The sequence below is a fragment of the Tasmannia lanceolata genome, unplaced genomic scaffold, assembly GCF_043159265.1.
Source record: "Tasmannia lanceolata isolate RefF3 unplaced genomic scaffold, GAP_Taslan_0.1 ptg000019l, whole genome shotgun sequence".
NCBI classification, from domain to species: Eukaryota; Viridiplantae; Streptophyta; class Magnoliopsida; order Canellales; family Winteraceae; genus Tasmannia; species Tasmannia lanceolata.
The window spans coordinates 7936019-7961149 of record NW_027518696.1 but is presented as its reverse complement, the minus strand read 5'-3'; the positions used below and the strand labels follow the sequence as shown (position 1 = coordinate 7961149).

The following is a 25131-nucleotide window of genomic DNA, read 5'->3' as shown; positions in this document are numbered from 1 at the left end:
TCATTTTTGCAAGGGCTGCCTTCAGTTTAGCATTCCTCCTAAAGACAACTTTAAACTACCCATACACACAAAAGAGCCAATCACAAAAGTTTAAGAAAAGGCAAGAAAAACAAAGTTAGAATGTGAAGTGTCTTAAAGGCCTACTCAAAAGACAAACTAACTTCAAAAAGTAGGTTATCCTTTTATTGGAAAGGTAACGTCTTGTAGAGTCCAGACAAGAACTCACCGCCATAACCATATGTAACTTTTGAATAAGGAGAATAGGAGATAGAGATTAGAGACTCAGATGGGATGAAAATTGAAAATTGAAGCAGAAGAACCCAAAAACAGATCAATCCAAAGAAAAAACAACAGAGAAAAAGTTAAAAAGTCTTCAATTTCAAAGCACAGAGAGAAATAGGAGCACCCGTAATCATCTTTTCTTCTTCCTCCACCCTAACATTCTAGAATTCCAACTGGGTCTTTTGGGTTTTTTGTTTCCTTCAAATTTCCAAGTCTATCATTTTCTGTACCTATCTAAACCCCTAAAATTTGGGTTCTTTTCTTATGGATACTTCAGTAGAAGAGCTGTTGAAGAAGATCCAAGAACTCGAAGCAGGACATGCTATGCTCAAACAGGAGATTTCTAAGCTTATGATTAGTGGTAATGGTGGCAATGAACCCATTTCAGAACATGGGCATAGGCATTCCAACTCTGTTTCTCCACGGAGATCCCGGTTCAGCTCATTGAAGAAGAAGAATGGCAGGTTTGAAACCGAGGCCGCGTGGAAGAAAGGTTCGAGTTCTTTTGGGCATTCGTCTCCTTTGCAGAGGGAGAGTAGGAGTGGCGAATTTTTGAGTATTAATGAAGATAGCCTCGCGGTTGGGCAGTTTACAGATAGGCAGTATCTGAATATATTGCAGTCAATTGGGCAAGCAGTCCATATTTTTGATCTTGATGGGCGTATCATATACTGGTGAGTTGTGAAATTGAGCCGTTTTGTGTTTCGATGAGAATGAGATGTTTTTTATATGGCATTTGAAGTGGGTTTTCTTTTGTAATTTTTAGTAGTGTTGAATTTTATGGGGTGGTTTGAGTTTTTCTTTGCTTTTCTTAGATGGGGTTTTGAGTGGCTTTGGTATTTTATAAACTGCTGGTGGTAAGATAGTCTGCTGTTTGAATTGAATTGGTTATTAGCCATGGATAAGAGTTGGAATTTGAGTCTCTGCTACAGGAATTTTAGTGTTGTTATGAATTTGTTAATAGAGATATTCATGCAGATAAAGTATAAATAGTTAAATGCCTACTAGTTAGGTTTGTTAATTTGTTTTATATCCACACTGTGGAGTTAGACAATCATTAGATTCAATAGCAGAGGGATAGTCAGATAGTTGTTTTATATAGAGTGAGACAAAATCTATGCTTTACTTTTCCCCTTTGTAACTGTAGGTTCTATAGTTTTTGCTTGAGTATTTTTTTTCCTTAATTATGACTTGGTTGATGTTGTTGATGAAATTGATCCCATTAATTCTAATTTCTTCTGTCATTTCTAATGCATGAAGAATTTCATTGTGAATATTCAATGTTATAGGAATCGATCTGCTGAACTCCTGTATGGATATTCTGAATCAGAAGCTCTTGGTCAAGATTCCACGGAGCTACTTATTGATGCTCGTGACTATGACATTGGTAGTGATATAATAAGCCGGACAACCATGGGGGAGAGCTGGACTGGGCAGTTCCCAGTCAAGAAAAGGTCAGGGGAGCGGTTCTTAGCTATCGTTACCAACACCCCATTTTATGATGATGAGGGTCATTTGGTGGGAATCATTTCTGTATCAAGTGATTCACAGCCCTTTCAGGAAATAAGTGTCCCTTTCAATAGTACGAAACCTTTGGCAGCTGATTGTGGATTTAATCGTTCTAGAAGCAGTTTATCTAGTAAACCTGCTCTTGATTCTCAGCAACCTCTTCAAGTTGCTATTGCCTCCAAAATATCTAATCTGGTAACTTCTCTATAATTTTCTTTGAAACTAGGCCCTGTTTGGATTCCATGAATTTTCTGAAAAGTTTGGATAAGAAAATTATTCGCAATTTTTTATTACTTTTTTACACACTCTAATGATTACTTGAGCCAACCCTATTCCATGATTACTTAAGGGATCTTCAATTTATGATAATATCCCTCCAGATTAACAATAATCATACCATTTCCATCTAAATTGTAGAAAGAAGAAAAAAATTACAGTCAGAAATGTTTTTATTGCAATCCAAACAGGGCCTAATGGAATCATAAAAAAGTGTATGTCACCATCGTGGCATTTGTAGAATAAGATGTGCCAACTTTATATTCTGCAAAAAAAGAAAAAAAAAATTCTCTAGTCACTCATGATTATTAGAATAACTAAACAGGCATCTAAGGTGACAAAGAAGGTTCGTTCACGGATACGAACAAGTGGGAACAGTATGGGACGAGAAATTGGGGGTGGAGATAGCCAACATTCTGACCATGATGTAAATCTCTCTGACCATAAAGAGGATGCTACATCAAGCGAAGCTAGCACACCTAGAGGAGAAATGCCGCCTTCCCCTGAGGAGAGATCCCCCGGAAAAGCTACGAAATGGGCTGTGGAGGAGGGTGAAGGAAAGACTGGGATTCACAAGATTATAAGTTCAAAAGCAGAGGCGTGGATTTCTAAGAAGGGGATATCATGGCCGTGGAAAGGAAATGAGCGTGATGGGGCTGAGGGAAATACTCATTCTCTCTTTCTCCGGTTGCATAATGATCAAGAAAATGACTTGATTCATGAGAAAAGCTCCGAATCTAGTCTAAAATTTGAACACCATGGGAATGAAAGTAACCATCCAAGCAATAATGAAGGGTCAGGATCCTGGTCCTCATTTAAAGTTAACAGTACAAGTAGTGTTAGCAGCAGTGGGAGTACTAACAATAGCTCCATACATAAACTGGAGATGGAAACTGACTGTGACTATGAAATTTTATGGGAAGACTTGACAATTGGAGAACAGATCGGGCAAGGTATCATCTTCTCCATGAATTCCGTTTACTAATTTCGAAAAAAAGAAAATCATTTGGTTCATTTTTACATAGATGTTTATTTTCTTAATATGGGTAAAGCATGCATTTAATGTTTGCAGAAGTCACCTTGTTGTGTATTAGCATTTTCCTAGATGTGCTTTCAGCCATTTTGCTTCTGAATAGATTATTTTTCATCATCCTTCTATCATACCAAGTATGTGTCTACAAAGGTTTTAAATTTTGATTTTAGTTTCGATTGTCATGAAAACGCTATGTTGCACCAGTGCAGATACATTGGAATCCAACATGGGTATCGAGTGTCGGATTCGGCAAAACTCAAAAAAAAAAAGATTCGTGGATTCGCCAAAATATTTTAATCAATTCTCAAATTTTTTGACCGAAACCGAAATTTGGCGAAATCCGGAATTTCGGACTGTACCAAATTTCGGAATTTCGAAAGATATAATTTTTTTTAATAAATAAATAAATAAATGTTACAAAATTTCAAATTTTCAGTCCGAAATTTCGAAATAAATTTAATAATCTTTTTTAAATTTCGCCGAAATCTGAAATTTCACCGAAATTACTGATTTCGGTGGGGTCCGAAATCAGTACCGAAACCAAATTTAAAACCTTGGTTATAACAAGTAATATATTGAATTATTTAATAGGTTAAGTAGATGTAATATTTTATTTCCATTTAAGAATCATAATATTAAGATGGGTAAAACTCAAAACATATGGTAATTGTAAAGTCGTGGTAGTAGTATTCAGTAATAAAGGATAAACGAGATCTAGAAGTGTCAAAGAATCTTGAAGTATTGGAATCCGAGATGTGTCAGACACAAAGACACAAATTCTTCGCCCATTTAGAAGAATCCATGTAACAGTGTGAAAACGGAAACATTTTAGTTTTGGTTGAAAATTTCAGTGGAAATCCTGTTAAATCACGGGAAAATATGGAAATATATGCAAATGATAGAATTTTAAGATGCAACTTCAGGAAATGCTAGAATAAGCACAAATAATCACTTAGAAACCATCAATAAGTAAGATAGCCATCCCTAGTAGTTTAATAACATCGAACTGCTAGTGACATGAACAGTCATGCATGTCTGATAATTCAGTACATATCACATTTCACATGTAATTCAATACATGTTATTGCCTAATGCATACAACACATTTCACATGAATTCATACAAATATAATTATGTAACTCATACTATTATAGTATACCACTAATCACATGATTTTGGTTTTGGTATGCATTTTGATTTCGGTATCATTTCTATAGGGATGGAAACAGAAACTTTTCGATTGTTTTGTGTCGGTTTCGGCAGAAATTTAAAAGCATGGTGCCTACTTGGTGATGGTAAAAGTTTATGCCACTAGATGTTTTGAATTTTGATGTTATGCTAGTTTGCACCAAGCCATGAGCATAGTTAGATTTTTCGACATCATTGTATGAGTAAATGATTCAAAATTCAGAAGGTGGATTGACCATTTTCTTCTATTAGCTTTTTAAAGTTAAAAGCCTATTCATTTCAGTTGGCTCCTTTCACTTGTCAGTTGTCATTGATTCATGATCTTATTCAATTCTGGTTTTAATTACTTCTGTGGCAAATCATGCGAAATATTGTTTTCCCTTTAATAAGGGCATGTTCAATTTGCTTGGAAGATTTGAGTTTTCTTTTAGAGCTACAAAATACCACTGAGTTTCACTTCCGTTGAAGTGCTAAGAAATTTATTAAAAGTGTCCAGTCTGAAGAATTAATTTCATTTCATAAAGTCAAATGTTCAGACAGTGAAATATTTTACATGGGACTCTTATCTGTTTCTTTTGTTCTAGACCCCTTGGCTAGCCTATTATTGAATGCTGTTGAATTCAATTTCAAATTTTGAAGCACTCTCAGGCTTTGCTAGTGATGGAGCATGGGGTTTCCTTTAATGTTTCCATCCAATGAAGCCAAAGTGTGTCCTAATTTATGCTGTTGCAAATGACTGGAACTATTATATTTTTTCCCGTCCTTGTGTCCTGTTCTACTTGGGAATTTGGTCCATTCTGTGTCTCTTTTGACTTTGTTTGAATGTAGTGAAAAAAGGATTCTAGGCCCCTACGATATTGGAGAGGCAATAGGTCCTTTCCTTTCTCTTTTGCAATCATTGCACAAGCATGCTAGGAAACAATGTGGAAAACTGGGGTGGAGATGGGGGGTGCAAAGATGGTCTTGTATCACCTCTCATGCGCTTCCCTCCAACACAATCTGTCTTTCCTGCATTGAATGTCAGTTTTCGACCATTCTCCTTATCAATGACTGGTTTACATTTCTAAATTCTCGTGAAGAATGACTAGACTCACGTTGTGGAATGCCTAATCCCCCTGATATTTTTTTTTCTCCAAAACCGCTGAATCTGAATCCATCTTGGCATGCCGAAACCAAAATCGTTAGTGTACTAATGGTATACTATACCAATATGTGTTACATAATTATGTTTATTTGAATTGCATGTGAAATGTGGTGTATGCATTATGTGTAAATATTTATATGAATTATATATGAAATGTGGTATGCACTGAATTATTAGACATTCGCAAAATTGCATGTGATAGACATTCGCAACAATACAGTCTGTCATTCCGCTGGCAGGCTTAGAGATTAGGAGCTGATAAATTTGCAAACCGTGGATTTATACTTACGGATTGCATGTCCTCACCTATTCTCTTCTACTTTGACTGTCTGTTTCTTTATAGTGATATTTTTAGTGATAAAAAGAAAGCAATCGATTCTATAATGTTAGGCATACTGCCTCCTTTTAAATAATTGATGAAAACAATTTCATGATGTACATCTTGATTTCCGTCAGTACTGTAGTGTCATAATTAAAACGGATTGATGCCTTTCAAATTGAAGAGGGCTTATGATAGTCCCTGTGTTGTACCCAAGGTCCTGTTTTATTTGCTGGAAACTGAGACCAGTGAGTGGTAATAGCTCCGTCCTTTAGCCTCATTAATGAAAAGTTTTTGGTATAATTTTTCTCTGACTTGACAGTGTTCAATTTTTAAGGAATCATGATTTATATGGAATATCTTTTGACAGGTTCTTGCGGAACTGTATATCATGGTCTATGGTGCGAATCGGTATGTTTTAATTTCCTTTTTACTTTGATCTGTTGAACAGGACAAACAAATAAATGAATCTAGAATACGTGCAAGCTTATTGGTAAGGAACTTTGAAACTTTTTATGTCCCTAAATTTCCAATTTTCTTGCAGGATGTCGCTATTAAAGTATTCTCCAAACAAGAATATCCAGATGAGGTCATACTTTCCTTCAGGCAAGAGGTGCTTTTCCAAGTTATGCTTAGAATTACTATCCAACAATCCAAACAGAACAATAGTGCTCTGTGCATATGGTTGGGTATTATACATAACTAAATTATTTTCAAACGAGAAAAATTTCCTCTTTTCAGGAGCTTCCAATCTCTTTTATGCCAACCTAAAGGGATTCAAAACTGAAAGGCAAACTAAACCCTAAAACATTCTGGTCCTGAACCAGTAAAATCATGTCAAGAAGTGATTGTTGTCTACTGTCGCTATATTTCTCGGCAGACTAGAGTTTAGATTGTTGTCCATCATCAAAACAAGTTGACTGGTGACATAGTTTGAGGAAGAAGAGACCAAAAAGGCTGTGTCCACCAAGGACAAGGACAAGGCTTCAGGTCCAGATGGCTTTACGATAGCTTTCTAATACAAGTAAACTATTGGCAAGCCACTCTAAATAGAGAACTTGGTTGGGAATTGAACAATCACACAAACTATTGGCAAGGAATTTTCTTTTTAACTGCTCGATGAATTCTCCTAATTTTAAGAGTAGTCATTTAATGTATATTGCATTTTATTGACTCAAATTATTTTTATTGTGAAGGTATCACTTATGAAGAGGCTACGACATCCAAATATACTACTTTTTATGGGTGCAGTAACTTCTCCTCAGCGCCTTTGCATTGTTACAGAGTTCCTTCCACGGTTCGTTCTTCATTATTCTTTCTAGAAACTTCAAATTGAATGATATATGAATCATGTCTCCTGTTATGTACTGATATTATGTAAACCATACATGTGAGACTTCTTGAATGAAAATATTGTTTTCTCTATATTTTATAATTTTTTGTGACTGATATGCTCATGCATGTCAGTTATTTCATGAAAGTGGACAAACATGTCCCATTGGTCTTATGTCAGTTGTTTCGTTTATTTTGCGGTGCCTGTTCTCACCATCTCGGTCGCTTTATTCTTTTTTTCTTTTCTTTTTTTGTGGAAAATTTTTTCCCATACAAATATCCATAACAGTAATAAATTTTGAGAGCAGTCAGGGTTAAACAATCTTTCTGCACAGCTTCCATCAAGAAAACCACATAATTTTCTGCCCTGGTTCTCGCGGTTTCCATTCTCTTAAATTTTCCATCTACCCCATATTTTACACTTCTTGGACTTCTTATTTTCAAAGAGATGGATGAGTTCTCTTCTGTGGATGTGTAGAATCGAAAGATCGGGTTGAAAAGTGAGCTATGTCACCTGAGCTTGCTCTTTTGCAAAATTCTGCTATCCTCTTATCTATAGATCTGCATAGGGCCTACATTCTTAAAATTAAAGCGATAATTGTGGCAAAGGCTAAGCATAAATACATTACAGATCATCCCTGACTGGTAGAACAAAACTGAAGCATTGATATACAAAACGTGTACTTGAGTCATTTTATCAGAATTGACCTCAAATTTTGTATTAAAATGAAGGTCTAGAGAGTTAGAGGTGGTTTGCAGATGTTCATATTCTGCCCAATGAAACTCCTAACTAATGCAATATCTTCTGAAAATGTTGTGTTCTTTCTGGTCGATTCTTTTTACTGACCTACAACCATGTGCCTACTATTGTTCTTCATTGGATTAATTGTGTTTAATGCAGGGGAAGTTTGTTTCGATTGCTTCAAAGAAACACATCTAGACTGGATTGGAGACGACGTGTTCACATGGCTTTAGATATTGTAAGTATAGTTTTTTGATGAGTGTATTGCATTTGCTCCACTCATCAAACTGCTTGTTTATTCAATGGTTTCCAAATACTTGTGTTACTTTATACATGAACCGCTGTAAGTTTGCAACTGGTGCTTGAAATTATTTTTTTTTCACTAGAAGTTGATTTTGTTCTCTAGTTGAAGTGGTGATTCAATCCCCAATCTATGAGAGATTAATTCTATTGCTCATCACTGACTGTTTCTTCCTTTTCAAATAGAGGCCGGTGTCTGTTAAATGAAAATGAGGGGGTCTGCTTTCTGGATGACAAGGCCACACTTATAAACACCAAAACATTTTGGTGAAAATGGCACCATATAAGAAAATGTGGCATTCCCATTCTTGATAACATAAAGGATACATCATCTAAAATGCCCCATTTGCCAACGTAAACTCCCAAGATTAAGCTTTCGGATGTTGATGTTGTTATTTTGTAGAGCCCTTTTTTTGTAGAGCCCATTAGTCACATCTCTCAAATCGTAATTACTGCAATTGCTTATGTTAACATGGTAGTTTAAGAAGCTTGAATCTAGATACCCGTGAAAGAGAACAGACAACACTTTTCAGACTAAAAGTAGGGAATTGTTTATTTTTTATACTACCACATTCTTGTTCTTTTAGAATGTTAATATATTTTTTTAAATGGGTCACAGTTTTATTAGGATCATCAGTGAAATTTGATCCTCATGACACAATTCAATCAGAAGGTTTTCAGTAATTTATCATGTGAAATTAGTTTACCAATCATGTACTTGCAGTAGTCTTGGAATCTTCCATATATGCCTATGTTAGAACAACAAAGTTTACTAAATAGGGTTGTGCTTCGTGGCATTTCCCATTGTAATAATAAGCATTTACTTTTTTCTTTCTCTTTTTCTTGCAAACTATGTTCTAAATGAAATACAATTAAATTCTAAACCTTCTTATATTTCCTCTGCTCCTTGGTTATTGCAATTTTCCCAAAATTTTCTCCCTTGAAGTGATTACTTATGGAGTGTTCCTTCTCTAACTCTTCTACAGGCACGGGGTATGAACTATCTCCATCATTGCAGCCCACCTATCATTCATCGTGATTTAAAGTCATCTAATCTCTTAGTTGATAAAAATTGGACTGTGAAGGTGTGCCAGTAATTCTATAAGAAATTCTCTTTTCATGTTTCTTATTTGTGTAACATATATAATTATGATACATGCAACATCCTTTCATCCTTTTCTGTCTACCAGGTTGGAGACTTTGGTCTCTCACGTCTCAAGCATGAGACATATTTGACAACAAAGAATGGGAAAGGAACGGTATTAACTTATATAACTCCTAGACTGATATTCTTTCGACTCTTTGCTTATGTTTGCCAGTTTATCATGTAAAGCTTTCGGTGTGTGTGGCTCTAGAATGTCTAGTATATTTGGCAATCACAATTTTTTTTATTTTACGAATTTGTAGCCACAATGGATGGCCCCAGAAGTTCTTCGTAATGAGCCTTCAGATGAGAAGTATGTTCAATTTCTTATGTTGTTCTATTACAGAATGTCCATTTGTTTCTGTTTGAATTCAGGAAGATAATTACAAATTAAATTCTATTGCCGCACTAGACTTTCAGAACTTAAAAGTTTCTCTTTATTGCTTTTTGGAAACATAGGTCTGATATATACAGCTTCGGGGTGATACTATGGGAACTCGTCACCGAGAAAATCCCTTGGGACAATCTCAATTCAATGCAGGTATTCTCCCTTTTGCAAAATTTCATCTACCATTTGAATTATTGTTTCTGATATATTGTATGACCAAGCTCATGTGCACACACACGCATACAAGCAGATGCACACACCCACGCATATGGTCAGTATACTGTGGCGCACATATGGTAGGTATATTATGGCCCTGGGTCCAATAAAGCCAGGATTTCTATTCCAGACAATGGCACATGTTTGTGTAGAGAGTAGTGTATATGTGACTAATTTACACCATAGTGGACTTGAGAGGGATTCTAATCTACCTACTTATAAGGGTTCAACATGGGCTTGTCTGGGGCTGGGTAGATAGAGAAGTGTAGAGGAAGATATGAACAATGGGGAGCAAGTCATGGACATGGAGATGGAGGCAGAGAGAAAGAAGACAAACTGAGGGGATCAAGGGCATTTGTTTTATTTCACCACGGGTGTTGAAGATCCTCCCATCTATTTTAGGGTGGTGGGTTTTGTTCTATTTTTTGCTGGTTTGGGTGTATTGTATAGGATCAGGCACTATTTGCACTGCAACTTAGCACTATGTGTTCTTTTACAATTCATGGGGGATTACGCAGGTGATTGCAGCAGTTGGTTTCATGAACCAGCGACTAGAGATTCCAAAAGACCTGGACGCGCAATGGGTGTCGATAATTGAGAGCTGTTGGCACAGGTGTTATATCATCTGTGCCTTTTTAGCCACATTGCATTTCTTTTTCTCTGTACTAATCTATCTTATGTGTCATTTTCTAATGACAAACAGTGACCCACAAAGCCGGCCAACATTCAAGGAACTGCTGGAAAGGTTTAGAGATTTGCAGAGGCAATATTCAGTCCAACCTCAAGCACTTCGCTCTGCATGTGGAGATGCCATGCAAAAAGGGCCATAGAATTAAATTCCTGGAGTTCAAACCATGCTTATGCCATATTTTATGGAGGTCAAATCTTCTCACAATCTGGCCAAAAAAAAATCTTCTCACATTCTGGCCTCAGGTCACAATATGATAAATCCTAGTTCTAATGTAATTATTCAGTTCTGACCACTGGCAATTTTCTCGAATGCAAAACGTTTGTGTACACAGATGTTGACAAAATCCATCAAACTGGTGGGCAGGATTGCTCTGATCAGGAGCCCTCAAGAGAAACTAATGGTTGGAAGATTTCTTTTATGGTTTCATTTTGGAGTTGTTGCCATTGTTTTCTGAACCTCAAAGACATGCTATAAGTAGAGAATGTATTTGTAATTTGATTCATCTTAGTGGTTGTTACTGGGATTGCAAGGAATTTTGCCTAAAGTTTTCCCTCTTAAATGTTAAATAACAATAGGTACTAGCCTCTAACTTTGTGGCCTTCTTCAAGTTATATTCTAACAGGAGGTACTCATTAAATGCCATATTTCGTTAGCTATACTCTCCTTCAAGTTTTGCTTTATTTGTTGGGTTTCTTAAGAATTGCTTCCTAAGAAACGCAGATGGTTGAAATCAATTTCTCAAGAGATCAGTATTTCCATCCAAGTGATTTTCATTAACCATGTCTGTTTCTTCTTGATTTTGGTATATTATTTATGAGGAATATTAAACTCAGGGGTGCCTTTGCAAAAATGGGATGAAAGGGCGCCCCCATCAGATCTACATCACCACCAATGCATTGCCTTTCATCTCATTTTTGCAAGAGCGTCTCTGAGTTTAGCATTACTAGTTATTTGTGTCTAAGAAAACGGAATGCTCTTTTACAAGGTGTAAAATGACCCCAGTGACATGACCACCCGAATTTTCCAATTATATATTAGTATAGAATAGATGAAAACTAAGTATAGAGCTCCTCATTAGTCTTTGCCAAGGCAGAAATGTAAAACCCATCACCACCCATTTTTCAGATCCCTGACAAAATGGCATGGGAGAATGAGAATGACAAAATGGATTCGGGCAATTCTCATTCTCTTGTTTCCACTCATGTCATCTGCTCTTCCTGCAGGAGAATGAGAATGATGGCCAAGACCGCCCTTACAGTAAATAAACCATTTTGTTGCACCAATCAGAGAGAAAAAAAACTGATTGTACAATGACAGTGCGTGCATATAATTCTAAGCATATTTATCATGGTTTCCTACGGATCAGGTAAAATGTCCACCATTTGCGAAGGCAGCCTGAACACTTAATTACTTGTAACAAATCACCAAACAAAGCCACAGAAAAGTGTTTTACAAGGACAAGAAAAATGTTGCATTTCCAACGCTCTTTCAGTAAGCTATTTGGCGAGTAAGTAACGAATGGCAGCCACAGCATCGCCTTTGTGTTCACGCAGTGTTCTCTCAGCCACCTTCTTGTCCAACTGTTCAAGAAGCAACAAACAGCTAGCGTTGGTGGATTCAAGAGTATAGCTAAGAGCGGAATGGTGAAAGAGAATCTAACCTCAAGCTCGAGGGCAATGATGTCAATCTCCGCGGCATTGATCTTAACAGCAGCTAATTCTTTCTCCCTGCAGGGAAATGAAAACAATCGATGCCTCAGCATTACATAAGACCTAGGCCGTGTTTGTTTTAGATCTTTCTTTTTTTTTCTGAAAAGGCAACAGATATTTATTAAAACTGCAAAAACAGATTACATCTACTGGAGATGAGTCATCCCACTAATGCATCCTTTGTACAGTTTAATGCCCCTAGAACCCTTACAATGCATAACAAAATAAAGTTCCACACATAAAGAAGGCCCTACGAAGGCCCTACAAAGGTCATGGACTTCAAGCATAACTTAAGCATTGATGCCTGCAATGATACTGGCTAGCTGATAAGACGCAGACCGTAACACATTCCAACAGCCATTGGAGGGTAGGGCCTATGAGAGCCGAACATGCATTCAAAAAGGAAAGTTTTATGGTTTGTTGCTCTCAGCAACAATAGCAGCACTCTGGCCAATATAATGTTTCACTAATGTCTGGGTTTAAGGAGTATGGACGGAGAACGGAGGATCAGGCGGGGGGCCAAAACGATAACAGATTGCCCCACCCTGTTCTTCCGGGTGATTGGATATGTAACGGATGTGCGTATCACAACTTCCGAAAACGTAATGAATGTAGACGGTGTGCCGGAGGGAAGATTTATCCGTTGAAGCACACGAATATTACGGCAAAAAAAGGGGCTGAGGAGCGTCGCAATAGGCACCTCAAAGAGTCTCTCCGAGAAGAAATCATTCCGGATGATGTCGTTGTGGTGGAGGAGAACGAGAAATCTTCTGTCACGGTAAGATGTATCCGGAGATCGGGTTGAAGCACGAATCAATTTGCTTAGACTATGTCTTATCGGCAAAGTTAAGAAAACGGAGTGGGAGATTGGGGAAATCTGGAGATCGGCAATGTGGTTCTGGGACCTGCCTGGCCTTGCAGAACCTTTTATCCTCAGCAAAAATGAAGTTATGTTTGCTTTCGACTCAGTAGAGCAAGCGGAGCGCATCTTTCAAAGGGGTGCAAATGGCCATGGGGAATATCTTCTTTCCTTGAGCCCTTGGCATCCGGGGTTCAGGACGGGTGCTAAATCAATATGGATTCGCTTCTTTGGCATCTCGTTGCATGCCTGGAGTGTGTCAACGGTGGAAGCCCTTGGAAGCATTTTCGGCACGGTAATACAGGTAGACTTAGAAGGAGATTGCCCCCAAAGCTTGGAGTATGCGAAGGCTATGGTCTTCACGTCGGAATGGGGCTTTTTACGCTTTGTGGTCAGGTTGAAGGTGAACGATCGTTTTTATTCAATCGGCGTTGCCGGGGAGTATGGAGAGGAGACTAAACTAACCACAAGTCCGGCTAATCCAAATCGGTGTTCCTATCCTTTTGAGGTCCCGCGAGAAGATGGGCCGACAGCTGGTAGGAAAGCCAGCACCGGAAGGTTTTCGGAAGTGCCCAGGAAGAAGACAATGGAGTCTGAGAACTTTCATTTCCTAAGATCGAACGGTCAAAATTCTTTGGATTGTAATCGGACAATGGACAAATCAACACTAAATGAAAAAGGAAAAGGTCCCATGGGGCTGGCTGAGATGAAACAATCTGGATCGTCATTTTCAAAATTAACGATTCCGCGGGAATCGATGGGCACTGTCACATGAAAACTCGTGTCATTTTCTAATTCAACCGCTAAAAGCGTGGCCCTGCAGAATAATAAAGAGACTGACGATCCGCCGTTTGATATTTGCCCTGGGGTGAACTTTCAAAGTAAGGTGTACGTGCCAGCTTTAAAATCAACGGACCTTTGCATGAAACAAATGGAGGCCACTTCAAAGTTCATATCATCTCATGAGACTGACCGAGATATTGGGGGAAGAAACTATAAAAATGGCAAAAGGGTATGGAAGACTGGAAATTCATCCAAATCACACGATATCCACAGGAACCATTTATCAATTATCGCTGTTGATAAGCCATCGGGCGCCACGTCAGCACATGGGATGCCAGATGGTTCATCAACCGATGCAGGTGTGGGCTACGTGGGCTCTTTACATAAGGCCTCAAAGGTGGCCAATGGGAATATGACTCGATGACATGATGAGCCTTATCATCGAAGGAATGGTTTTCCTCTCAACAGAAAAAATAAAATTCGAAGAGTATTCCTCCCTAAGAACAGACCTCGTCATTCGCCTGCTGAAAAATCGATACAATCTGGTGTCTCCAATGATGACCTCAACCCTGAGATCCTTGCGGCTTATGAAGGAATGTTGAAATTGCTTTGGTCCAAAGCTGTGGACTTGACGTGCTCTATAAGGAATGAACATCTGGGTCCGATTGACAACTCTCTGAAGGTGATGGAGAGTTTCACGAACAATCATCCGAATAGGGATAATTTTGTTGTGGATTCTAGGAATCCAAATTCGGGGTTGATCAACATGAATGGCGATCTCACGCTCCGATTGACGAAACAGAACGATGTGGGGGCGGATCCAACCGATTTCTCCATACCCAATGAAGATGACTCGACTTCCTTTAATGGAGAGTGTGTTAAGGTGCCTGGTGTGACAATTGGAGATGAGGAGCAAATGGCACCGGAGGTTGGGATACAGGCCGGAGCTTCGAGGCGGGCATAGATCAGCTCTTACCAAAAGAATCCGAAGACACTCTGGAAATGGAATTGAACTGCAAATTAGAGTCCTATTTAAATCGCAGCCAAAATGAAGTTGATTCACTGGAGACAAATGAAAGCAAGGAAGAGTTTGCCGCAATGACTTCAATGGGTGATGATATGGGCATTTTGTATAAGGAGGATGTGGAAGGCACAAAGAGAATGTTTATGGAGATGGAAGGTAGGGATCGTAAGGGGCGAAAAAATCCGATGAAATCTGGCAAAGGTGAAAAGGAAATCAGGGCTCTGCAACAGGTTAGAGCCAAAGGATTCTTTGGGCGTAATTATCGTTCTTCCAAATGAAGATTCTATTCTGGAATATCAGGGGGTTGGGGTCGGATAGAAAGAAGCGGGCTGCGAAGGAGATTTGTAGAAGACGACAACCAGACATCTTTGTAATTATAGAATCAAAATTAAGTGGGGTGCGGGAGAACATAATAAATGGGATTTGGGGAAATGTCAACCGTCAGTGGTGTGTAAAAGATGCAACTAGATCGGCAAGGGGGATTATTGTCATATGGAAAGAATCTCAATTCAGAATGGTGCGGCAATCAATCGGGGAGTTTTCAATATCCCTGATTGTTTCCTCTCTTTCTAATGATAATGAATGGATGTTCACGGCGGTGTATGGACCTGTAAGGGCTAGGAATCGGCATGCTTTCTGGCCAGAATTAAGGTCCATCCGGGACGAATGGCCAGGGGCCTGGATTGTGGGAGGGGATTTCAACACGGTTAGGTACACACACGAAAAGAACAGAATGGGGCGTATTACTCAAAGTATGCGGTGTTTTTCAGATCTGATCAATTACTGTGAGCTGATTGATCTACCCATGGAGGGAGCCAAATTCACGTGGACGAATAATCAAGACAGATTAGTCCAATCTCGGATTGATCGAATCCTCATATCCAAGGAATGGGACGAATCCTATCGGAACATTTATCGACGAGCATTACCACGGCCGATATCCGATCATAACCCCTTAATGCTGGAGCTCGGTGAAATTGCGGGTGGTCCCTACCCGTTCAGGATGGATATGTCTCTCTGTGAAAATCCAGAGTTTGACGGAAAGGTGAATGATTGGTGGTTATCGGCTCAGATTGAAGGCTGGGCGGGTTTTGTTCTATGTCAAAAACTAAAGGAAGTCAAGGGCAAGATCAAAGCTTGGGCAACTGCGGAACACCGATTGAAGCATTCTCGCAAGGAAGAAGTGTTATCTGGTCTGGAGGATCTAGAAAGAAAAGAAGAATCGAATCCACTGGGGGAGGCCAATTGTCAGTTGAGGGTCAACTTAATGCTGGAATACGAAGAATTGATTCGTAGGGAGGAAATTAAATGGCGGCTGAAATCCCGTGCCTTATGGCTTGATGCACGGGACAAGAATACAAAATTTTTTCATAAATTGGCAAATTCAAGGAGGCAGACTAATACGATCAATGGTGGGCTAGTGGAAGACAAGGATCGTATAAAAATCCATATCCTTGATTACTATAAGAGATTATATACCTCGGCATATGTGTGGAGGCCTCGTTTGGGGGGTCTGTCTTTCAACAGAATCGATGAAGAAAGGCAGTGCTGGCTAGAAAGGATATTTTCAGTGGAAGAAATTGAGGCTGCATTGCACGCTCTAAAAAAGGATAAGGCACCTGGACCGGATGGTTTTCCAATGGCGTTTTATATTCGCTACTGGGATTTGATAAAAGAGGAGGTATGTCGCTTCTTCAATGAATTTCACGAAAATGGAATCCTCAACAAAGGAATAAATACCACTTTCATTACGCTTATTCCTAAGCGCGAGGGTGCAATTGAACTTAAAGACTTTCGGCCGATTAGTTTAGTCCACAGTCTCTATAAACTCTCGGCGAAGACTTTGGCTATGAGATTTTGCACGGTTATGGATGTAGTGATATCCAAGTTTCAGGGGGCTTTTGTTAACAAAAGGCAAATACTTGATGGGGTGCTTATTGCTAATGAAGTTCTTGACTCTATGAAGAGGAATGGGGAGAGTGGTATCATTGCAAGGGTGGATCTTGAGAAAGCTTATGATCATGTTGACTGGGGAATGTTGGATTTCATGTTGGAGAATATGGGTTTTGGGGAGAAATGGAGAAAATGGATGCGGTCTTGTGTTTCTACTGCTTCTTTTTCAATACTTATAAACGGATTCCCTCATGGGTTCTTCAATGGTACTCGAGGTCTCCGACAAGGTGACCCCTTATCACCCTATCTATTCATTGTTGTCGTGGAAGCTCTCAGCAAACTGTTATCTTTGGCGGAAAGCAAGGGTCTTCTCAGGGGCTTGACGGCTAGCAAGAATGATTCACCCATAAATCACCTGCAGTTTGCGGATGACACCTTAGTCTTAATCAAGGATGGGGTATCTTACGCGGCAAATTTAAAGAGGTTGTTTCGCTGGTTCGAAATGGCATCTGGACTTAAAATTAATTTCTTTAAAAGTACAATAGCGGGCATCAATTTGGAGGAGGAGGTCATTGGGACTCATGCTCGCATCCTTGGTTGCGGGGTGAGTCAATTTCCTATCACTTATCTTGGGTTACCGCTGGGTTTTGGCATTCCTAAAATCGGACTGTGGGATGTAGTCGTTGAAAGAATTGAAAGAAAATTAGCCACATGGAAAAAGAAGTTCTTATCTCTCGGGGGTCGAATTACTCTAATTAAAGCCGCCCTTGCCAACATGCCGGTGTATTATATGTCTCTATTTAAAATACCGGCCAAAGTGGCTAACCGCATTGAAAAGATTCAAAGAGATTTTTTATGGGAAGGGAGAGAGGGCGAATCGAAGAAGCTCAAACACTTATTATCTTGGCGAACGGTTTGCAAACCAAAGAATTGTGGTGGGCTTGGTATTGGAAGAATCCGTTTGCGCAACAAAGCTCTATTGGGGACATGGCTATGGAGGTTCGGGGTTGAGAATGATGCTTTATGGCATAATACTATCGCAAGGAAATATGGGCAGGGTTGGGGGGATTGGGAATGTGGAGCACCGTCAAACAGGACTGGTTCCGGTGTGTGGCGTTCTATTCACTCTACACGGGAGCTTTACAAACCATTTATCAGATTTAGACCGGGCAAGGGCAACGAAACCCGATTTTGGATTGATCTATGGATAGGAAACTCTCCTCTATCTGTAGCTTTTCCGGATATATTCAGAGTGGTTCTAAAAAGGGAAGCAACAATTTCGGATTATGTTATCCGTGGTGAAGATGGAGGAGTTTCTTTTTGGGATATTAGGTTTCGGCGGAATTTAAAGGATGAGGAGATCGAATCTTTCACATCTCTCCTCAATCTTTTAACTAACACCTATCTGTCCCCTACTTTATCGGACAAGTGGATATGGACACCTGATTCTGAAGGGGGTTTTACTGTAAAAAGTTTTTTCCTGAAATTAACAATGGGAGATGGACGGGACAGCAAATGGAAACGCTTATGGCTACCCTATATACCCCCGAAGATAGCGGCTTTTGCTTGGTTGGTTGCATACAGATGTATTAATACTTGTGAAAGGCTTCAAAGGAGGAGTGTTCGGTTGCCAAGCAGATGTGCTCTATGTTGTAATAGCAATGAATCAATTGACCATCTGTTGTTGTTATGCCCTTACTCCTACGAGGTATGGATGGGGATTCTCAGATTCTTCGGAATGTGTTGAGTACTCCCAAATAACATTTCAAATTCGCACATGAACTGGACGAGAGCTTTTCATGGCTGCTTGGGGCAGAAGATGTGGAACGCTATTCAGTTCGCAATAACATGGTTTTTATGGATAGAACGTAACAACAGAATTTTCAATGATTGGAGCAAGGCTCCTAGATTTTTATGCCTCTCCATTATTATCGCAATCCTCACATGGGCAAGCAGTAAAGAGGGCGTACCATATTCAATATCACATATATTGCGGAATGGATTCACAGTCATCACGGAAAAGCAGGGTGTAAAGGCCATCAAGCCGATTTGGTTACCACCGCCGGAGGGCACTCTTAAACTCAATTTTGATGGATGCTCGATGGGAAATCCAGGACCTGCGGGGTTTGGGGGAGCAATTCGCGACTTTATTGGAACCACCATTATGACATTTTCTGGACAGGCGGGTGTATGTGATGCGAACGAGGCAGAAGCTAGAGCATTATTATTCGGCCTTCGTTGGTTTAGGAATCATAATTTGGGGCCCTTAATCGTGGAAGGTGATTCAACCAACGTCATTGCATGGGCGAGGAATCAAGGTCCTGGACCTTGGCGGCTTGCAAACGTGATTGATGAGATACGAGATCTCATGGGTATCATACGTCCGTTGATAACGAATCAAAGGCGTACGGCTAACACTCTGGCCGATTGTTTAGCGAAGGAGGGAGTGGGATTATCGATTCCGAATGTTGTATTTAATGCTCCGGGAGCGAATCTCTTGTAATTCACTGTATTACACAGGGACATCTTGTCCCTTCTTCGTGTAATTTCCTTCCAGGAATTAAATAAACTGTTATCTTTTTCTTTTCTTTTTTTAAAAACACATTCCAACAGCCAATGAAGGTCAGACACATATGCCAAATCTTCCTTAATCCAAATCCTGAGTGTGAAGGACTAACATGCAAAAGCAGCAACTTGAGAACCTCCCATTTCCACTTGAAATCAGACAGCAAAAACCAGGCCTTAAAAACAGAGCAGCAACCACAATTTGAAGCTCACAGCTGTTCCGACAGCAACACACAGTAGACACCAGCCCCAAATGACATCGTAACTGACAATAAATTTCAGCCATGCAGGAGGCCGAAATGCCCCAATATAAGTGATTATAAAACTTAAACTTCCAGAGTATAAATCGCCCAGAATATTGAATTCCTGGGCAGATGTCAATTTAGATGTTGCCACTTCTTTGAAATTCTCGAGCTGTGTTTTCTCAACATTCTCACCCTGGATTCCATTTAGTTCACTTGTGAAAACAATAATCAGTCTTTAATTCACTTCCAAAGGCAATCCTTCTAGAATTGTCTTACACAACTTTCATAGACAATCTCACTCTGGATCATAACTACACCCACCTCTGCTCCTAGGATTGTCTATTATTGTCATCCACTCAACGAAAAGTTTCTCTAAAGATGTTAGTTATATACTCATAAAAAACAAAAATTATGGTGATCACAATAAGGGGTGCATGTACTATTCCCTAAGTACAAGAAAGGTTCTAATCTCATGTCATGTGTCATTTGTTGAGTCACATTTTTATGATCTTGGAAGTGAGATTAAGGAGGACAGTAAGTTGTCTCATCACATGGTCTCCAAAGCGTGAGTAAATATGGAGTGTCTCCTTGCATGCAGCCTAGAGTTCTCTTGAAATATATAGGTAATAGATGCAACACAAGTCCACAGGTCCATTAAACTAAAAATTGAAGAAAGATGGCCTTTGCAGAAAGTTCATGTTTTGAGAGAAGATTGGGCTTGTTTGAAACGTCTATAGCTTCAACCTTGACTTGGGGAGGTTAAAGTTGAAGTAAGAAGGTTGAATTAAAGATGGTTTATAACTAGAAACAATTAAGATAGAAAGATATATTTTCTGATACCGTTAAAAAAAGAAATATTTTCTGTTGAGATTTGGATTAGTTTTCTTTGGAAAGAATTTTTCTGAAAGAATTCTAGCTTGTCTAGGACTTTTCTGCAAATGTTTTAAAGTTGGGAAGTGCCTGGGATTAGGAGACTTTACTTTGGGAAGGTTTTGGAGTCATAAAAGGGCAAGTCTATGGTCTAGATAGGGGTCACTGGACTGATTCATAACCATTACGAACATTGAAAATTATGTAAGTAGTCTTGCATTTTATCTGTTGCTTTCTCACCATATACTATTCTCTCTTGTCATTTAATGAGGTGAGCATTTTGTTTTGTTTTCTATTGAATTTAAGTCCAAGAACCCATAATATTATTCTGTTTCTGTTTCACCAGCAAGTTATTCACTATATTATACATTGTTTTGACGAATTATATGTAGAGAGACACATTCTTCATAGAGTTCCGAAAACCATTCGCCTATGCATCAATTTGACATGCCCAATTCACAATCATAAGCCTTTCCATATCCACTTGCAAACTATACTTGGCATCCCATTTTTGTGTCTAGAATCAATAATGGAATGTACCACAAATTCCACATCAACGATCTGTCCACACTTCACAGTATTACCCTAAGGCAAAGAAATTATCCGTTCAATCACCTCATGAACGCACTTAGACAACAATTTGTGATAATAATTTGAACATTGATGACCAAAGCAATTGTTCTAAAGCACATTGGCCATATTTTTGGCTAGTAATGATTGTTGAAATTATATATGTTTTTTCAAGGTGACAATGATTATATTAATACAACATGCTGAATGCATAAAACTGAGGGATAAGATTGCTGCTTCCGTCTTAAGATCTCAACGAAATAATTTTAAATGGATATTTCTTGACCCACAAGGCAGTCTTATCGACTCCTTACGAGATTATCCTCCTTTTCTTTTGTGATCCTTGGTATGTGCATAAGAGAGAGTACTGCCTCCCCAGAAAGATCCACCACTTCTAAAATTGTGTTTGTAAGCCTCCAAAATCCCAAGCTAGATATGACATTCACGCAATCACATGAACCTGATAGCCTTCCACCCACAACTGGATCACCAATTCCTTCTTTAAATTTAAAGACCGCTTAGAATGCTTCAATGTAATCTTTGATGCTAATATAGTTGAATATTCTTTGGCTACTTCCCCAATAGCATTCCTACAAGCTTCACAAATGCCCATCGGCCCTTAGCTACGCGTAGAGCTTCCATCAAATCAATATATAGAGGCATCCAACGAGCTACCACCTGTTTTAAAAAAATATAAAGGCACCCAACAAGCTACCGTCTGCTTCAAGTGTGACCGACTGATAACTATGACTTCCAATCACAAACTAAATCCCCCACCATAAGCCCCAAAACTCTTACTTCAAATATACAATCGAGAGTCAACCCCTAACATCAATTTACATGAGGCATATTTTCCATCTTCAAAAATTATTCCACTCCACTCATTGCAAAGATTACATAAAACTACATGCAGAGTTGTCCACCAAAGTATTCTTCCACTCCCCAAACGACCATTTCAAGCAACTAGGGAATAGGTCAATTGTAGTACCCAGAAGCATCCAAAGAATGTTAAAATACTTATATGTCACCAACCAAATCTTTGTTGCCATCCCACAATGGACGAATAGATGACCCACGGACTCCTATACCTCCTTATGCAATATGAATATACCTGCAAATCTAAACTCCTCTTTTAGCATCTCATAAGTCTTCAGTCGACAGGATATTGGTTTTCAACAAAAACCTTCTACCTAGGGTGGAACTGGTGGACCCCATACAATAGATAAGAGGGATCATAGACCGGGCAAATACACCAAATAAGGGTGACAAGATTTGACCAAAAAGCTAATAGATATAGTTATTGTGTTTCTATAATATCATTCAGAAGCTAACTAAGAAAACAGATAACATAGAACTAAACTAGAATCGCGCATGCGTTGGCATTAGATGGGCTTCATCAAAGAAAAATCTGCTTGAGTATTTGAATTTGAATACTTAAATAGTCAATACAACTTTAATTTTTAAACTTTGAAAACTGAGTCTGGAAACCAACCAACTTTCAAGTCAAGGAGACTTAAGTTCTCATCAAATTGAAATTCAAATGAGGCAAAAGTAAGAGCCCTTCTTTTCGGACTGCGATGGGCTTTTGAACATGATCTGAGGCAATTAATTGTGGAAGGGGACTCAGCTAATGCAAGCTGTTGGGCTTCGGATGCTTCAAGGGGCCCTTGGCGGATTCAAGGACATATTGCTGAGATCTTAGACCTTATAGGAATATTGGAACCTAGAATTGAGCATAGAAGACGATTGGCTAATGATGCAGCGGACATCCTAGCAAAGGATCCTGTATTTAGGGCGACCATGTTGGTCAATTGTTCCTTAAATTCAACAAATGTCGCAGACTCTGTAACTACTTTAATTTTTGCATTGTACTTGGCGTGGGACTTCTTGTCTTGTCCCCACCTTGATTATTAATGAAATTTGTCAACTTTCAAAAAAAAAAATCCATCATCAAATTGAAGTGTGTTCAGAGTTTTGAAACCTTAACATCATTACTGCTAGGATTTGCCAAACCATCTCCATAACAAGATCTTGAGGGATACTGGCTTTAAAGCTAGCTTGAGAAGAATGGTTATAAATTTTATGGATATAAATAAGGAAAGCGGATGTAAAGAGCACAGAGAGCTAACATTCTGAACGAGTGAAACATGGTATTTGAGGATGCTAACTCTAGCACATTTTAGAGTCCAATGATCTAGAGCTTGAGTTAGCTAACATGACTAAGCACGCATTTCAGGACTGGCTCTTTTAACATAACTTTTTCAGATAATCTCCGAAAAATGAGAGTCCTTCCCTACACTTAAATTGCGACTATCTTCATGTTCCTCCTTTTTAATATTTTTGAATTGTTATATCACTACTACAAATTTAGAAGTGAGCTCTCCTTTGGGTTGTTCTTCTATACATAGATATTTCAGAGTCTTTTCCTTATAAAGAAACCAAGTGTATCCAGCCATCTAATTGTGTTGGTATGAAATGTGACAGAAGCATGTAGTTGAAAAGGCTCAAGTATGACACGGACTAGAGTCTTAAGATGTCATAACATGAGCCATCTAACAAAACCAAGCACACGAGACAATCAATTTTCAGAAAAATGGTATGAAGTAACCTCAGGGTGAAGAGCTACTTCCTTTATATAGATTAGTGGTATTCTCTGCAAATCAGCATTGTGCTGGATCTCTCCTTTGTCTTTCACATGTAGCAATTTAGAAAAATTAAGTTCTAAAAACCACGATAATTTAAGTACACTTTCTATTAAGGTCCTGTTTGTTAAAGATTATGCCAACCGATTGTGAGTGCCAAGCCGATTATTGGACTCAAAATTTGGACTCAAATTTAAACGCAATTTTGAGTCCAATAATGGGTTTGGCACTCACAATCGGTTGTTGTAATCTTAAACGAACAGGGCCTAACTAGGATAAAATTTGGATAGAACGAACCATATTGATATGTACTAATCATAAGGAAATAAAGCACCTAAAAAAGTTCATATCAAACAATACATAAAGACCATTAAAAAAGGTATATTATCTATAAATATGAAACCAGTTGTTGTTTCCTATTTAAGTGTCACCTCATTCTCATTGCATTCCAATCGGCTTCTGAAGATGCAGCGATCGATGCCATAGCCTGTACATCACAGAATCAGCATCAGAAGATAATACAAATCCTATTAAAATAAAGATTTTTAAAACAGGCATAGCAATTCTGGGTATTGAAAATAATGAAATTTCAGTCCACATCATCTTCCAAACAAAAAACTGAGAAGATCTACAGTAAAAACAAAACATTTATAAACTTCGCAATTCTCTACACATAAGGAATCAACCTATTCTCAAAAACCCATGATTCGCAAGCCACACAAACATTCACACAATACAACCCAACAAGCATATGAAAAAGAAAAAGAAAACAAGAACATCTCATTTTTAACTGAGAAACAAGAAAAGGGAGCAGATGAATGAAACAACTTGCAACCAACAAAAGATTAAAAGGGTAAAAAGGAAATGAATAATCCGAGATGGGTTTTCTTTTATTTTCATTTTCTTGATTGAATGAAAGATTGGGAAGCAAAAGGGATTTAGGAAAAAACACCTCTTGGACTCTGGTGGAGTCGAGTTGGCGATCTTCAACATGGTCTGTGAGCTTATCGAGGGCTTTGCTCTGTTGTTGTAAGTCCTTTGAATCCACTACTCTCTCAATCCCTTCCTCTGCAACCTCCATTGCTTTGCTCCTTGAGAAAGAATCCCTCTTTTTCTCTTCTCTTGTAAAGGGGTGTGTCTAGGGCACTCGCGTAACCTAATATGGATTCCTGTTTCATCATTCATGTAATCATGTGCCTGTAAAATGTGGCTGGACTGTTAGATGATCTGGACCGTCCATATTTCTGGGGCTCTGTGCAAGGGTCCATGAACAGAAATACACTCATGGAGTAGACCGGCAAAATGGGACCGTACCCGCGGGCCCCCCGCCCCCCCCCCCCCCCCCCGAAAAAAAAACCCTGTACCGTGACCTGTGGGTGGGTTTGGGTCGGGCATTGGTGCCCACGG

The 25131-nt window shown here is 38.9% G+C and overlaps 2 protein-coding genes across 5 annotated transcripts; one reads left to right on the top strand and one right to left on the bottom strand.

Moving 5' to 3' along the window:
* Positions 1-224: 224 nt before the first annotated feature.
* LOC143852692 (uncharacterized) lies at positions 225-11154 on the top strand. 4 transcript variants are annotated; one of them, XM_077362239.1, is made up of 15 exons: positions 231-408; positions 560-956; positions 1572-1986; positions 2393-3020; positions 4318-4395; positions 6122-6162; positions 6296-6364; positions 6948-7048; positions 7985-8063; positions 9112-9210; positions 9316-9384; positions 9533-9582; positions 9729-9810; positions 10392-10486; positions 10577-11154. In XM_077362239.1, exons 2-15 carry the CDS (start codon positions 607-609, stop codon positions 10701-10703), a joined length of 2283 nt encoding a protein of 760 aa, XP_077218354.1. In that variant the 5' UTR covers positions 231-408; positions 560-606; the 3' UTR covers positions 10704-11154. The 4 variants fall into 4 exon arrangements, with proteins under 4 accessions (XP_077218356.1, XP_077218354.1, XP_077218352.1 ...); XM_077362237.1 differs by having other exon boundaries at positions 231-956; XM_077362241.1 differs by lacking the exon at positions 10392-10486 and having other exon boundaries at positions 225-956; positions 10577-10711.
* A 696-nt stretch (positions 11155-11850) lies between these two features.
* Positions 11851-24888, bottom strand: LOC143852693 (DNA-binding enhancer protein-like protein). The gene is made up of 4 exons (XM_077362242.1): positions 24677-24888; positions 24156-24211; positions 12225-12291; positions 11851-12144 (listed from the first exon to the last, which is right to left on the bottom strand). Exons 1-4 carry the CDS (start codon positions 24803-24805, stop codon positions 12061-12063), a joined length of 336 nt encoding a protein of 111 aa, XP_077218357.1. The 5' UTR covers positions 24806-24888; the 3' UTR covers positions 11851-12060.
* Between the last annotated feature and the right edge of the window lie 243 nt (positions 24889-25131).

Bases quoted from the DNA above. Each gene is read 5' to 3' on its own strand.
- LOC143852693 (XM_077362242.1), bottom strand. From the start codon at position 24,805: ATGGAGGTTGCAGAGGAAGGGATTGAGAGAGTAGTGGATTCAAAGGAC. The intron at 12,292-24,155 runs GTGACACTTAAA...ATTTCCCTGCAG, and splicing joins TGGAATGCAATGAGAATGAG to GGAGAAAGAATTAGCTGCTG. The intron at 12,145-12,224 runs GTTAGATTCTCT...CTTCTTGAACAG, and splicing joins TCATTGCCCTCGAGCTTGAG to TTGGACAAGAAGGTGGCTGA.
- LOC143852692 (XM_077362237.1), top strand. From the start codon at position 547: ATGGATACTTCAGTAGAAGAGCTGTTGAAGAAGATCCAAGAACTCGAA. The intron at 957-1,571 runs GTGAGTTGTGAA...TCAATGTTATAG, and splicing joins GATGGGCGTATCATATACTG to GAATCGATCTGCTGAACTCC. The intron at 9,385-9,532 runs GTATTAACTTAT...ACGAATTTGTAG, and splicing joins CAAAGAATGGGAAAGGAACG to CCACAATGGATGGCCCCAGA.